Source organism: Myotis nattereri, assembly GCF_964212035.1.
Source record: "Myotis nattereri genome assembly, chromosome: 14".
Classification (NCBI taxonomy): domain Eukaryota; kingdom Metazoa; phylum Chordata; class Mammalia; order Chiroptera; family Vespertilionidae; genus Myotis; species Myotis nattereri.
In genome coordinates, this window is record NC_138089.1 from 49513074 (window position 1) to 49528798 (window position 15725).

General features: G+C 44.6%; 1 protein-coding gene across 1 annotated transcript in view; it reads right to left on the minus strand.

Annotated features, from left to right (window-relative positions):
* GLB1 (galactosidase beta 1) overlaps positions 1–15725 on the minus strand; it is a 65794-nt gene that overhangs the window by 12828 nt on the left and 37241 nt on the right. The window contains exons 11-15 of the mRNA XM_081106204.1: positions 11146–11220; positions 8732–8821; positions 5275–5388; positions 3944–4075; positions 584–832 (exon numbers count right to left, since the gene is read on the minus strand). Coding sequence (XP_080962330.1) covers positions 584–832; positions 3944–4075; positions 5275–5388; positions 8732–8821; positions 11146–11220 — 660 coding nt within the window. The remainder of the gene's footprint in view (positions 1–583; positions 833–3943; positions 4076–5274; positions 5389–8731; positions 8822–11145; positions 11221–15725) is intronic.

Here is a 15725-nt window from a genome sequence, read left to right on the forward strand (position 1 = left end):
TTCTTCAGAATAAAGAGGAAATACCCATCATAATCAGTATCCAAAGGCATGAAGTTTTCTTAGAGAAATCAGAAAAGCCATCATTCACTAAAGGAAGTCAATGAAAATGGAGCAGATGGTGCCACTTCCAAGCTGGCCATTGAACCCTGCAGATCTGCCATGGTCCCACTTCTAAGGAATGGGCAAACTAACACAGAAAACCCTCCACTCCCCAAACTGCCACATGGCATCTCACAAGCAGCTCTTTTTTTGTTTGTTTTTTTTTTAAATCCTCACCTGAGGATATTTTTCCATTGATTCTTTAGAGAGCATAGAAGGGAGGGGAGAGAGAGAGAGAAACACTGATGTGAGAGAGGCACATTGGTTGGTTGCCTGCCACATGCCCCGACCAGGGGATTGAGCCTGCAACTGAGGTACATGCCCTTGCCTGGAATCAAACCTGAGACCCTTCAGTCTGCAGGCCGATGTTCTATCCCCTGAGCCAAGCCAGCCAGGCATGAGCAGCTCTTTTTGACTCTTTATTAAACACTAAAAACCAGATACTTGAGGCTTGAATTCAAACACTCTCTATGAAGACACGTACCTTGGTCCACCCAGGAAACTGGATAAAGGTATCCTGGGGCAAGTCTGGGATTCCACTGGGAATGGAGAAGTTTCCCACATAAAAGGCCGGGAGTGTATAGTTAGATGAGTGGGCACAGGCATCGTTGCGGTAGCTTCTGTCGTTGCCATGCCAGGCACCCAGGTGGTACACAGCTTTCTCAATGTCCAGCGGGAAGATCATCCAGTCTGTGAGGATGCTGGAGTTGAGGGTCAGGTTAGAAATCAGACCCTGCAAAGGAGAAGCAGAGCAATGAGCTGGGGTGGGGAGGAAAAGGCATTAAGTGTCTGTGTTCCAGACCCGAGTTCCTGGGAAAAGCAAACTGGGATATGAAACACCAACAATAGTAAACGAGACTCAACCGGTGCGTACATCCAAGTGACACCGATCTGGGAAGAAGCGCATCTCCTTGGAAAGATGTATGTTTCCCAAACCACAGCTTTCTCTCTCCTTTGCAGGCCAGATGTCCCCGCAACAGGCCCTGAAAGGGGGCTGAGCTACTAGAGCTTTTAACCCCAAACCCCCAATCTGCAGAGTTTGATTCAGAGCCACTGCTAGGATGGAAGAGAAGGTGGAATCTGAGGAATGCAAAAGAACATGCAGCTCACTGTGGACTGAGGGAGGGGACAGACTCTGCCTCTGGCATATAACCTGGAGTAAGCAAGTCTTGACCTTGGGCTCCTGAGCAGCGCCCACAAGGATGATCACAGCTGAGTTCACTCACCAGGTGTAAGGACTCAATGAGATACTATACATGAGAACACTGTTCCAAGACCCCCAGCAGATGCCTGAAACCGTGGGTAGCACTGAACCCTATACATACATATGTTTTCCCCTACAGATACATATATACATACATAGATACATACATACCTTCTCACTTAAAGAAAGCACTTTAGGGCTTCTCTTTGGCAAATCAGAATTGCCAGCATAAACACTTTGTGCTTTGGGGCCATTATTAAGTAAAATGAGGGTTACTTGAGCACAAGCACTGCGATACTACAACAGTAGATCTGATAACCTAGACAGCTGCTACGTGACTAATGAGCTATAGGTGCACAGCGTGGAGATGTTGGACAAAGGGATTGTTCCAGGCAGGATGGACTGGGACAGCATGAGATTTCATCACACTATTTGCAATTTAAAACTGGAATTGTTTCTGGAATTTCCCACTTAATATTTTTGGACCATGGTTGACTGTGGGTAACTGAAATTGTAGACGGGAAACTGTGGCTGCTGGATCCGTCAAAGCAGAGAAAGAGCAGCGGTGATGGTGGCGAACCTCAGAGGTGTATTCTGAAGTTGCTCTGTTTGTCCCCTGAGGGCAGGGGGCAGGTGTCGCTGGCACTGGCCACCGCATTGAAGCCTCTGCTCACAGTGCACCTAACTTCCCCTTCTTGGCCTTTTATGTGGGAGAGCACCCCCATTCCCCGTGAGATCCCAAATCTGTCTCTGACATCTCTCAATAGCAAGCCTCAATGACTCACAGAGTAATTCAACAAACATTAGCCAGGCATCGGTGTGCCAGGCTCTCGGCTGGGTCCTGGGGAGCCAGAGACTACATTAGCCGTCCTGTCACTCCATGTGTCAGTGTGGCTGCCGAGAGCCAGGCAGGAAGGCCACTAATTATAGCCTCTAACAGGGTTATATTTTATTGATTTCATAGAGAGAGAGAAACATCAATGATGGGAGAGAATCATTGATCAGCTGCCTCCTGCAAGCCCCCTACTGGGGACTGAGCCCGCAACCTGGGCGTGTGCCCTTGACCGGAATTGAACCTGGGACCCTTCAGTCTACAGGCCGATGCTCAATCCACTGAGCCAACACGGCTAGGGCACAGGGACATTTCTACTGGAGACAAAGGTGGCCCCAGCATGGCCATTCCCTAAGGCTATAATTGCCTTCCCTCTGAGCCACATAGAGAGATAGGAAAGAGCCTCAGACACTTGTTCTGTCCTAGACAGGGTGGTGCTATCATTCCCTCCATGCAGGCCTTCTCTCTTCTAGCACACGGTGAGATAGCAGAGGATGTATCTCAACATCTTTACATTCCCAAAGCACCTTGCAGAGTGTGAGCTTCACAAAGATTTGTTAGGTAATGCTCTAAAAATATGAGTAAGAAAAACCTGGACATGGTAACCAGCAGAGGCGAGAGGCAGGGCAGCAAGGTTTTGGATGGTTCAAGAGTGTCATGGATCGTCCACACCCAGAAAACAGGGCAGACCCAATGCTAAGCTGACTTTGTTGGCAAGGGAGTGCCCTTCGAAAGCCGGGTGGGTTTCATAAGCAAAGGACGAGCACAGTGCAGTGGTTTCCTCCTCCTGTTTCTTTCTACAGGATGACTGAACTCAAACACAAGGGAAGGGTTCTGTCTGCAGAGGAAAACAGGTCTGCAAAATAACCCAACTTCTAGGTTGCAAAACAAATCAGAGCAGGTTCATTCATCCAAGTTGACAAAGTGTGTGGGCCTGTTTGTTTTTTCAGTTGTGTGTTTTTTTGTTTTTTTTTTTAGAGAGAGGAGAGAGAAAAACATCAATATGAGAGAGAAACCTCAATGGGCAACCTCCTGCACACCCCCTTCTGGGGATCAAGCCAGCAATCCGGGCATGTGCCCTGACTGGGAATGGAACCGGCATCCTTTTGGTATGTGGGACAACACCCAACTGAGCCACACTGGCCAGGGCCAAAGTGTGTGTGCTTTTTTTTTTTTTTTTTAATCCTCACTTGAGGATATTTTTTCATTGATTTTTAGAGAGTTGAAGAGAGAGGAAGCCCTTACCGGTTTGGATCAGTGGATAGAGCATTGGCCTGCGGACTGAAGGGTCCCAGGTTCAATTCCTGTCAAGGGCATGTAGCGTGGTTGCAGGAACATCCCAAGTAGGGGGTGTGCGGGAGGCAGCTGATCGATGTTTCTCTCTCATTGATGTTTCTAACTCTCTATTCCTCTCCCTTCCTCTCCCTTCCTCTCTATACAAAATCAATAAAATATATATTTAAAAAAAAAGAGAGAAAGACAGAAATATCGATGTAAGAAAAACACATCAATTGGTTGCCCTCTGCACATGCCCGATCAGGGCCTGGGCCAGGGAGGAGCCTGCAACCAAGGTGCATGCCTTTTGACCGGAATCAAACCCAGGACCTTTCAGTCTGCAGGCCGATGCTCTATCCACTGAGCCGAACCGGCTAGGCCAGTGTGTGTGCTTTGAAGAACTGCTTCTATGTTAACGGAAGGGAAAGAATGTGAGAGCATATTTAAATAGATTTACAAAAATTTCCTCAGGTGGCTTAGGCACAGTCCTGCCAACCTTTGAACCTCACTGCCAACAGCAAGGCTGGTCCTACCTTATAATCATTGATATAATAGCCGTAGTTCACACGCCCCATGTTCTCCACCAGAAGGTCCAGGGTGGCTCCAGCTTTCCCCGTTATGTTCAGAGTGGTCACATAGTTCCGGTCAAGGACTCCCTGCGGGACCTGTGGGTTCAATGCCAAATGAGGATTACCTAAGGTGAGGGGATCGCAGAGAGGCAGCTCACTCCGTTAATTCAGCAGCATTTTCCTGCCTTGATGAGCCACCGGACTTGGGAGGAAACGCTTTGATGGCCCCTTAGTCCAAGTCACCGGCCAGGTGGCCAACTTCCTCCAATCACTGCTTTCTTTCTGAACAGCTGTGAGCCAAGGAAGGTCTAGACTGGTTTCCTCTGCTCTGGAATGTTTCCCTTCGTGTCTATTTTTAACAGAAAGGGAATGGCGGCAGAACATTCCAGGGGAGGATTCCCATCACAGGAACCTCTTCGTGTTCTCATAGCGCAAAAGGCAGTCATAAAAAACTAGCTTCTAAACAACATGGTGAGTTGAAACAACATCAGATAAACGAGATAAAAATCAGAGAGTTAGGTGGGGTGTTCTCACCTCAAAATACCTGATACCACGAAAATTATATAATAGAATGAACGGAAACAACAGGCATTTTAGCAACAACATATTCCTAATTTTTAAAAAAACGAGATTTTAAAAAATTGATGTTACCGACCATAATTCACTAACATGACGCCTAGATTGAAATCCAAGAAACAATTGCCATCAGTGTACACATAATGACTTAGAAACTTGCTCCCACTGAAAATAAAGCCGCGGATGACACTGGAATGGAAATATTTTAATTTGAAATCTTCTGAACCAATGTCCTTGGTTAGGAAACTCTCTGTGTCTTCTTTCACATGAATGTTTCACTGAGAGGAATGGAAACCCTAACATATCTTTGTTATGAAACAAAGTTCTTTGTGGATTGTAGCTGTAACGGTCATGAGCAATCCTTCTTCAGAATGTTATTTTTCATAAATGAGTCACCCCTCTGGTGTATACAAAACGGACCCCGTCCTCCAGAAGCCGAGAAGACATGGGATGGCCTTGGGCTGGGGAGGCCAGAAAGGTTTCCGAGAAGGTGGGGCCCTGGGGAGGGCCCTCCAGGTTAAGAAGGGTGAGGGCGTGTATCAGGCAGATGGAGCACGAGGGAGGCCATGTCAGCAAATGAAGGGCACAGTTGAGGGGCAACAAGAAGAGGGGCAGAACCTAAGGCTGAAAAGGAGGACAGAGGTCTCCAACGCCATGATACCCAGTGCAGACCACACATCCCCAGTGGGGCAGACACACCGTCCGGAGGCCACTCTTACCCCATCCACGGAGACGTAGGCCCGGTCGTGGACGCCCCTGCGGGGTGAGGAGAGAGGGGTTGGCTCGCTGCAGTCTTCAGGAAGTGTTGTTCGGTACAGCACAAACCCAAAATACTGGTGAGAAAAGGATGAAAGACAAATCCATCACTTTTGCAATTCGTTTTAGGAGAACTTGGTCACCCTCGATCTGAGTGGAAGTGATGCTCCTAAAACCATAAGGAACTGAAATGCTTCCTCCGCCTCTGGGGAAAATTCAATCTGAAAGAAGGGAACTGGCTTGAGTTGTTTGTTTGTTTATTTATGTTAATTCTCACCGAGGATATTTTTTCCATTGATTTTTTAGAGAGAGTGGAAGGGAGGAAGAGAGAGAGAAACATCGAGGTGAGAGAGACACATTGGTTGCCTCCCGCGTGCACCCTAACCAGGGCCGGGGATCGAGCCTACAACTGAGCTATATGCCCTTGACCGGGAATCAAACCTGAGACCCTTCGGTCCATGGGCCGAATTTCTAACCACTGAGCTAACCCAGTTTTTAGATCGCGGAATAACTATCACAGAAGTAAACTTCAGGGAACCCTGAAGAGTCTTTCATCCAACATCCTTTTCCACATGAGGGAACGGGACCCTGGGATGTGTTCAGTGATTTGCCCTGAATCACTGAAGGGAATCCTATCCCATACATCGAAGGTTACTTATGGAATCTCAAAAAACAAACAAAGAAGACAAATAACAACAACGCCAAGAATGTTCGGTAAATCATTCTCCAGGTTCTTGGGCTAAATCTGCTCTAACATACAAAACAAGAGTCAATCAGAAACTGTGTAAAGTGGAGGAGTAGGGGAAACGGAGATAGTGAGCAATGGGTGCAGCCTGCTGCTAAGTCAGAAAAGACTTTTAGGTGCTGGTATCCCTGCTCCAAAGGGAGGCCCCAGTCAGCCTCGGCGGCAGCAGCACCCAGGGCCCGGAGGGACCTGCCTGCTGTGGACATCAGCCAGGGTGAGCTGGACCAAACCCTAGGTCAGTGGAAAGAATCCAAATCCAAATCCTTCATGGACCAGAGACAAAGTGCCTCACTTCCAGGGCCCAGCAAGCAAGGACGTGCACCTCGGGCAAGAGGAAAGGTGATTTGGAGGAGCTGAAAACAGTGTTAACCATGTTCCTGTGTTGCAGGAAAGGCCTGAACTCAAGAAATGCCCCTGGTGTCGCCACTGAACCTTCAAGAACGCCTCCCTCGGACCCCAAGTCTCCATCTGCCTCTTGTAAGTCGTAACTCCGAGGCTGGGGAAAACGGGGAGGCTTCCTAGGGGGGAGCGGAAGCTGCGATGCTCCCCACAAAGGTGGAGCGGAGGCCTCCGAGGCTGGGGGTGGGGGTGTACCAGGGTGGCACCCCACTCCCCGCAGCTGTGGCCTCCATGGGTTTCGTTGGAAATAAACACGTGTGGGCTTGCCCCAGACCTGAAACAGCCAGGGCTCAGGGCACCCCACCCAATCCGAGAGCACTGCCTTGGTCCAAGATCAGAAAGTAGAGGGGCCTGAGAAAGAGCACAGTGTGAGTGTCTATGCATTAACCCGGAGCTCACGTCCCAGGGGGCAGCTGCTCTAGTGTCCATGTCTTCTCCTATGGGCTCCACGCCCTGCCAGGTGGAGAAGGCATGTTCTGATTTATAGCTGGAGACATGACCACACAGCCAGTGCGTGCTCAAATTAGAGAAAGAACGCTACTCAATGTGAATGAAAAACAAGGGGGTGGGGGACCTTAATCATTCACTTTATTTATCACACACCAGAGCGGTTGGCATAAAACATTCTTGTAAAATTTCACACGTGTAAAAATAGTCACCTGTAAGACATTCTTGTAAAACTTGTGAAACGTTCCAAGTGTAGGAATAGTAATTGAAGGCAAAAACACACTAGACTAAGATCAGATTTGCTATGATTCTATCATCTTATTGTTCAGACACCTTCCAGAAGGCAATCGATACAGAAAATCAAAAGGGCAGACCCCATTCAAAAAATAGGGCTGAGATCCTAACTGAGTTATCAAACTTAGCAATTGTAACTAAGGGACAAGTTGATGTTATGGGCACCCTGAGGACACATCACCTTTGTCGTGTTTGTGCCAAAAAATGTTTTCCTGAATCGAATTAGTGAAGGGCAGTCTACCAAGCAACTGGTCTGAACTCTTCAGAAAAGTTCATGTGACGAGAGAGAAAAGAAAGACGTAGGAATTGTCCTGATAGGACTAAAGAGGCTTTGTCACTAAATGTAATGCATGATCATGGATTGGAAACTGGACTGAAAAAAGATAAGCTATAGAGGACATTATTGGAATAACCAGGGATACTATGGAAGGTCTATTAGAAAACTGGATTGCATTAATATCAAATTTCTTAAGTATGATCATTATGTTGTGGTCCTGTAGGATAATATCCTTTTTCTTAAGGGATACATGCTGTAATATCTAAGGGTGAAGTGTCATGATGGTGACAACTAACTCAAATGGTAAAAAATAATAATAATAATAAACAAAAGAAAACAATCAAACCAGCAGTTGATGACATACACACACAGAAAGATAAAGCAAGCGGAGCCAATGTTACTACCTGGTGAGTCTGGGTGGAAGCTATATGGGTGCTGGTTGTACTATTCTTGCAACTCTTCTAGATATGAAATTTTCCAAAACAGAAAGTTGGAAAAGCTCTTAAAGATGGGGCAGCGCCTAGAGATTAGACACACATTAAGACACACACACACACACACACACACAGTGCCTGCTTTCTGTTCTCTTCAAAAGCCAGAAAAAGAATCTCAAAGAACCTAATCTAGTAAGAACACCGTCCTTACACTTCGCTAACTAAGGACAAATAACTAACTTGTCGTTTCTGAGTATAAAATAGCGGTTTCTGCCCTAACCGGTTTGGCTCAGTGGATAGACCGTCAGCCTGCGGACTCAAGGGTCCCAGGTTCGATTCCGGTCAAGGGCATGTACCTTGGTTGTGGGCACATCCCCAGTAGGGAGTGTGCAGGAGGCAGCTGATTGATGTTTCTCTCTCATCGATGTTTCTAACTCTCTATCCCTCTCACTTCCTCTCTGTAAAAAATCAATAAAATGTATTTAAAAAATTAAAAAATAGCGGTTTCCTCACTGGTACCTAGTAATAAATATTAATTAGATGAGAAGTGCACTCAATATATAGCTTGGGCAGAATCATGCTGAAGCAGGTTAAGCTACAATTTATTTGAGTGAGAATAAGAAACAGGGGGAACGTAGGACAGATCGGGCTAATGTGCAATATCACAGCTACAGAGATCCCAGGGCTCTGCTGCTCGATTCCGTGGGTCGGATTTAGCCGCTTACTATTTTGGTCCCTGTGCTCAGAACAGACACTGCAGGGCAGGGCAGAACACACATTTTCCCAAGTAGAAGGAAGGTGAAGCATTACCTTTGAAGGCCTACCTGTTTCACCTGGATAAATGTCAAGGGATAAAGGCTTTTGACAGGCCCCGCGGGACACAGAATGTTCAGAGCTTCCTCCACTGTCTTTAACTGAAAAGAAACAAAAGCAGCGTTCACTCACTGCCGCCCCTCCCTGGTCATCGGAATGGAGAATGTCATTTGCAAATTATCCAAGTTACCAGTGGGGTTGGCCAAACCCCGAAATAAACCTAAGTGGTTCAAATTCCACCCAGTCCTCCTGTTCCCCAGTCACCTTTAATCATCTCTCGCAGTTCCCTAACTTTTGATGGAAAGTAACTGATAGGAATCTTAAGAAGCGTTTCAAACATACCTGCTTGCAAGTACAACCTCCTGTATAGAAAAGGCCCTTAAAATAAATGAAAACCCAGGCTCGAGGCTGCCTCCTCTGAAGCCTCCCCCGGCACTCCTGAGGGAAGTAACCCGACTGCGCCCTCTGAATTTGTCGACAGCACACCTTCGGTATCATTTGCCAGTTGGATCCCTTTACAGACTATCACCGCCCCAATGCCCAGGACAGAGGAGCCACTCAATAAATACACACATTCAATCCAAACGATTGTGTATTCTTGCAACGCAGGATGCTCATTCAGGTGCAAGAACAACAATGATAACAGCTACCCAACAACGGGTGCCCAGCGAACTCCAGGGGAGGCAGGACCTGACCCACACACCTCACTGAATCCTCACAACTACCCAGTGAGGCGGGCATTCTTGGTAGGGACTCAGAGAAGCTCACTGGAGCAACGGCAAAGCCAGGATTCGCAGGTAGGTTTGGCTCCAAACCCGGGACTTTGCATGGCACGGCACTGGTTAGGAATTGTATAAGCACCTCCCATGGTTACCTTGCTGATGTGCAGCACCGAGGGAAAAATATCTTCAGTACAATTCTATCCATTCCGCCACTCACAAGGACGTTTTCCCACTTGGACAACTCAACTCACGGTCAAAGGTTTTAGCTTACATAACTATGTTCCACATACATTTAATTCGGTGAGATGCAGGTTTGCTCTCTTCAGTATTAACAAGGAAAAGCCATTTCTGCTCACACAATTTTCTTTCACAGAATGTGCTTTGGGTACTGAGCTAGATCTGTTTTAACGACGTTGTATGAAACAGTTGCAGTTATTTTCTGTTGTATTTAAAAAAAAAAAATCCTCATGGCTCTAAACCCTACAAACGAACTTTTCCTCAAGTAGCAATGGCAGTGAAGGAGCAGAAGATGCTCCCTTTACAAGTGTGATTCTCGTTTGATTAATCTAACGAAAGATGCCTATCAGGCAGAGAGACCGGCCACGTCCTCTGTAGAATGTAACACACGCGTCTGACGCTAGGTGGAAAAAGTTACAAGAACTCAACCCACCATAATATCAAAGGGCTTCATGAATGGAAAAATCATACAATCATGTTTGGTATTTGGCTTAAAGATAAAAATGTATGATGCTATTTTAGAATATCAAGATTCTTAAGAAATATGCAATTGTTCATGTTTTTTTTCTCTCTTGCTTGTGAGTTATCACATGTAGGAGTTAGGGATTATAAAAGGGGAAAACCTGAAGACAGAGATGATCAAAACAAACTGACTTGCCTTAACCGGTTTGGCTCAGTGGATAGAGCGTCAGCCTGTGGACTCAGGGGTGCCGGGTTCGATTCCGGTCAAAGGCATGTACCTTGGTTGCAGGCACATCCCCAGTGGGGAGTGTGTGGAAGGCAGCTGATCGATGTTTCTCTCTCATCGATGTTTCTAACTCTCTATTCCTCTCACTTCCTCTCTGTAAAAAATCAATAAAATATATTTTAAAAAAAACAAACAAACTGACTTCGGCTTACGTCAGTCCTGACTATTAAACGTAACCTCTCTTCCTTTTCTCTTTTCCTGGAATAAAATGTCCCTAACTCTTATTTATGATTGATTTCTGGCTTTCCCCCGTGATGTCTCATTTACCATATAAACTACAGATTACAAAAACTGATTCTGAGATGGGAGTGTGTAATTAGGGCAAAACCCTACCAAAATGTCTGTGGCTTTTGAGAACCCCCTAAGATAATAGTGAATTATAAAAAAGAATCTCACCAGCCATAACAACAAGGTGCCATGTTATTCCCACAAAGGATCCCAAGACTGCTTTGGGCAACTGATAAGGGAACCAAAATCACTTGTATGATCTAGAACACCTCTCTACTCCTGCTCATGCCCATTTGCTCACCCAGTCAGCACGCATACATCTCCTCTCGCCTCCACGTCCCCGTTTTCTCAGAAACACCATCTTCCCCATCAGTCTCACAGAAAACAAATTCACAGAAAAATAATGAACCGGCTCCCCAGCGTAACACTTTCACTGACTTCTAAATTCCATTTCCTCACTTTCAATGTTTCTGTTATTTTTTTTTCTTACCTTTGTCAGAGCAACTTTTCCATATGCAAACTTTGGTGTGGACGGAGGGATAGGGCCTTCTGGTACTTTTTCAAACTGTAAACCAGAGTGAAAAAAAAGAAAAGAAAAGAAAAGGAGCTGTTAAGCCCTCAGAAACATATTTAATTCATTTTTAAATTAAAATTTTAATTCATTTAATTCATTTTTCCAAAGGAGGGTCAAAGATGGAAACCACAGTGCCAGTGATGTTTTGGAAAGGCAAAGGAACAAAAGACTTTCTTCCAGGACAGGATCCGGGTAAGGTTTTACTTCCAAGTGTGTGTCTGTGTATGTCTGTGTTTTCAGCTCTAGGAATCATTCAAGTCAATACAGAACAAAGACTTCAAAACAGAGAGCAAAAACAAGTAGAGAGAATGAGGGTGGCGGCAGAAAACTGGAGTTGGGGAAGAAAAGGAAAAAGGGACAGCATCTGAAGGGAGGGAACCTAGATAGAGTAGGACAAATATTTTTTGTAGATTAAATCATATTGGTAGGTTAAAATTTTGTATCAATGTTAAAATTGCCATGGTTATATAAAAGCATATTCCGACCTATTCTTATGAAACATACACTAAAGTGTTTAGGGATAAAGGGTCATGATAGATGCAATCCTTCAATGGTTTAGAAAATGTAAGAGGGAGGCGGGGGTAAATGATGAAGCAAATAGAGTGAAATGTTGACATGGGTGAATCTGGGTGAGAAATACACAAGTGTTCTCTGTACAATTTTCATTCTTGAAACTTTTAGGTAAGTTTTAAAAATTTTATGAAGTTATTTTTAAATTAAAAAAAACTAAAAATGACAAAACCCTATTAAATATGTGTGCATGCACACATATTAGAGTCGGGAAATATGGGTGTAAATCCTAGGTCTTAGCAAGGTCTAGGTACATCTGGCATCTCCAAGTCGATTGTATTATGATCTTTCAGGATCCTTACATTTCTTTCTTTCTTGCTTTCTTCCTTCTTGTTTACCTTTTTAAATAATTTTTTAAAAAGAAAAGGATAAAAGACTGGTTAAGGAAAAGCAATAGTCTCCTGACTCACTACTTTCTTAGTTATATTTTTCAGAGGAAATCATTTACAAATCATTTACTTGTACCTATTTTTGCTTCTTTTGGTCTCTAAGTAATATACTTATCTGCAATTTCTTGTTAGATGCATTTTTTAAATGTGTTTTTTTAAAAAAATATATTTTATTGATTTTTTACAGAGAGGAAGGGAGAGGGATAGAGAGTTAGAAACATCGATCAGCTGCCTCCTGAACACCCCCTACTGGGGATGTGCCCGCAACCAAGGTACATGCCCTTGACCGGAATCGAACCTGGGACCCTTGAGTCCACAGGCCGAGGCTCTATCCACTGAGCCAAACCGGTTAGGGCTTTAAGTGTTTTTTTTTTATTAAATTTGGAGAGAGGAAGGGAGAGGGAGACAGAAATATCTATGATAGAGAAACATCAACATCCATCAGCTGCCTCCTACACGCCCCCTGCTGGGGATGGAGCCCACAATCTGGGCATGTGCCCTGATCAGGAATTGAACTGGCAACCTCCTGGTGCATGGGTCGATGCTCAACCACTGAGCCACACCAGCCAGGCCTGCTAGATCCCTTTAAAATATCATTTCTTCAATACATGAGAATTTAGCTCAGTTGTACTATTAACTCCTCTTAACTCCTTTTCTTGTCAACATGGCTTTATCACCATTTTCAGTTTCTTTACTGGTTAGCTCTGCAGATTTAAATAACATCTATACCTTTGTTTCTTAGTTCCATCAATTAAGATTATCCTTTGCCCTGACCGATTTGGCTCAGTGGATAGAGCATCGGCCTGCGGACTGAAGGGTCCCGGGTTCGATTCCAGTCAAGGGCATGTACCTTGGTTGCGGGCGCATCCCCAGTGGGGGGTGTGCAGGAGGCAGCTGATTGATGTTTCTCTCTCATCGATGTTTCTGACTCTCTATCCCTCTCCCTTCCTCTCTGTAGAAATCAATAAAGTATATTAAAAAAAAAAAAGATTATCCTTTGTGTCCACACTTTAAGGCTATTTACATCCTTCCCTGAGCTCTCCTCCCTACTCCAGTCTCCAAAACCATCAGCTATACTTTCACATTGTCAAGGTTAAAACAGTCTGTGCGGTGGCCATAGGTCCTCGCTTTATCTGTATACTGACTCAAAATTCAAAATCAATCATTCTTTTATGACTCAGTCATAAAAAAGAATGAAATTTTGCCATCTGAAACAACATGAATGGACCAGAGGGTTCACCCTCGAGGTCAAAGTGTTAACCATGTCTGGTTGAGTTTACCCACACCAAAGAGAATAACTTACAAAATGCAAATGTCATGAGCTTTGTCATGCCTTCAAGAGTCATATGCAGTATGACTTCTGACTCTCTATCCCTCAATTAAGGGGATAGAGAGTTCCATCAATTAAGATTATCCTTTGCCCTGACCGATTTGGCTCAGTGGATAGAGCGTCGGCCTGCGGACTGAAGGGTCCCGGGTTCGATTCCAGTCAAGGGTATGTACCTTGGTTGTGGGCACATACCCAGTAGGGAGTGTGCAGGAGGCAGCTGATCGAAGTTTCTCATCGATGTTTCTAATTCTCTATCCCTTCCCTTCCTCTCTGTAAAAAATCAATAAAATATATATTTTTTTAAAGAAAGAGTCATATGCAGCCGAAACCGGTTTGGCTCAGTGGATAGAGCGTTGGCCTGCGGACTGAAAGGTCCCAGGTTCGATTCCGGTCAACGGCATGTACCTGGGTTGCGGGCATATCCCCAGTAGGAGATGTGCAGGAGGCAGCTGATCGATGTTTCTCTCTCATCGATGTTTCTAACTCTCTATCTCTCTTCCTTCCTCTCTGCAAAAAATCAATAAAATATATTAAAAAAAAAAAAAGAGTCATATGCAAAGGGTCCCTGAAGCTTCTACCACTAAGCACGGGCTTGTTCAGCCTGGTGGGAAATTAACATCCCTGGGAGTCCAGGTCAGGGAAAGATATTGTCCATCACCACCCAACTAACTCTGGAAATGGATTAAAGAAGAGATACATTCCACTTTGTAAGTCTTTGGTAAAGGAAAGAGGCAGAGAGAGCTAGATATGGGGGTACTTACAATCCCATAGTTTCTCTCGATGCAAGCAAATATTTTGAGTATTGTTTAACAAACCAGCTCACTGCCCATCTACAAAATCTCAGAAGAAAGAGCCCACTTTTAACGTAGTTTATTTCTCTCTCCCAAACTTAAGTATCCAAGAGGAAAGGGGGAAGAGATGACTAGAGGTTAAGCTATAATTTATGATGAACTATTGAATTACATTAATTTCTGAAGTCTTTATGTCCTTCATGGGTTCATCTTGCTGGGGCCCCTGGTTAATATGATTGGGATCCCCGGGTTTGTCTTTTGCTTGGCCCACCACCTTTCTTGCTCAATTCTCCATGTCCAATCACAACCTTCCCTGGACTTGAGCCTCCACTTCCATTGCTGACCCCAGAATCTGAGCCTGTCCTAACTACTTCTTTCTGGAAGTTCTGGAGAGACACTTCCACCTGGATGTCACCAGGGGCATCTTGAGCTAAACAAGCCCAGGACTGAATTTGCTTCCCCTCCCCATCCCAGCCTGTGCTTCTCTGCAATCCTCTATCTGAGTTGCTGACTCCAATACCCACTCAGTTATCCAATGAAGGTTATAACCTGGACAAATCAACAATTCCTTATTCTTTCTCATCTGCATTAAGTTAGTTGCCAAACGCTACTAAATTTAATTCCTAAATATATGTATTTTTTTAATCCTTACTTGAGGATTGTTTTTACTGATTTTTAGAGAGCGAGAGAGAGAGAGAGAGAGAGAGAGAGAGCCAGCCTGGCTGGTTTGGCTCAGTAGATAGAGCATTGGCCTGTGAACTGAAGGGTCCCAGGTTCGATTCCAGCCAAGGGCACATGCCCAGGTTGCAGACTTGATCCCCAGTAGGGGTTGTACAGGAGGTAGCCAATCAATGATTCTCTCTCATCATTGATGTTTCTATCTCTCTCCCCCTTTCCCTCCCTCTCTGAAATCAATAAAAATATATTTTTAAAAATAGTGGAAAGAAAAGAAGGAAGATGTAAGAGAGAAACATCAGTTGATTGCCCCCATATATACTCCAACAGGGGACCGAACCTGCAACCTGGGCATGTGCCCTTAACTGGGAATCGACCTGGTGTCCTTTTAGTGCATGGGGCAATGATCAACCACCTGAGTCACACTGGCCAGGGCATCCCTTTTGTGTTCTTTTTCCTCCCCTGAGGTTTCGAATTGCCTTTTTTTTATTGTCTGCATTTAGATTAACACCTCTTTAGGTGGGGCAAATGTAGGTTTACAGTTTTTACAGGTTTTTTTTTTTATATGAAAAAATATAATAATAAATAATAATACAAGAATAAGCTGTTTCACACAACTGTAAACCTACTTTTGCTCCATTCTGTATATGATATCATACAGGACTACTTGCTCCAAACAGATGCAAATATGTTAGAAAACAACAAACTAGACAATTGTTTAGTGTGTAATAATTGAAAAAC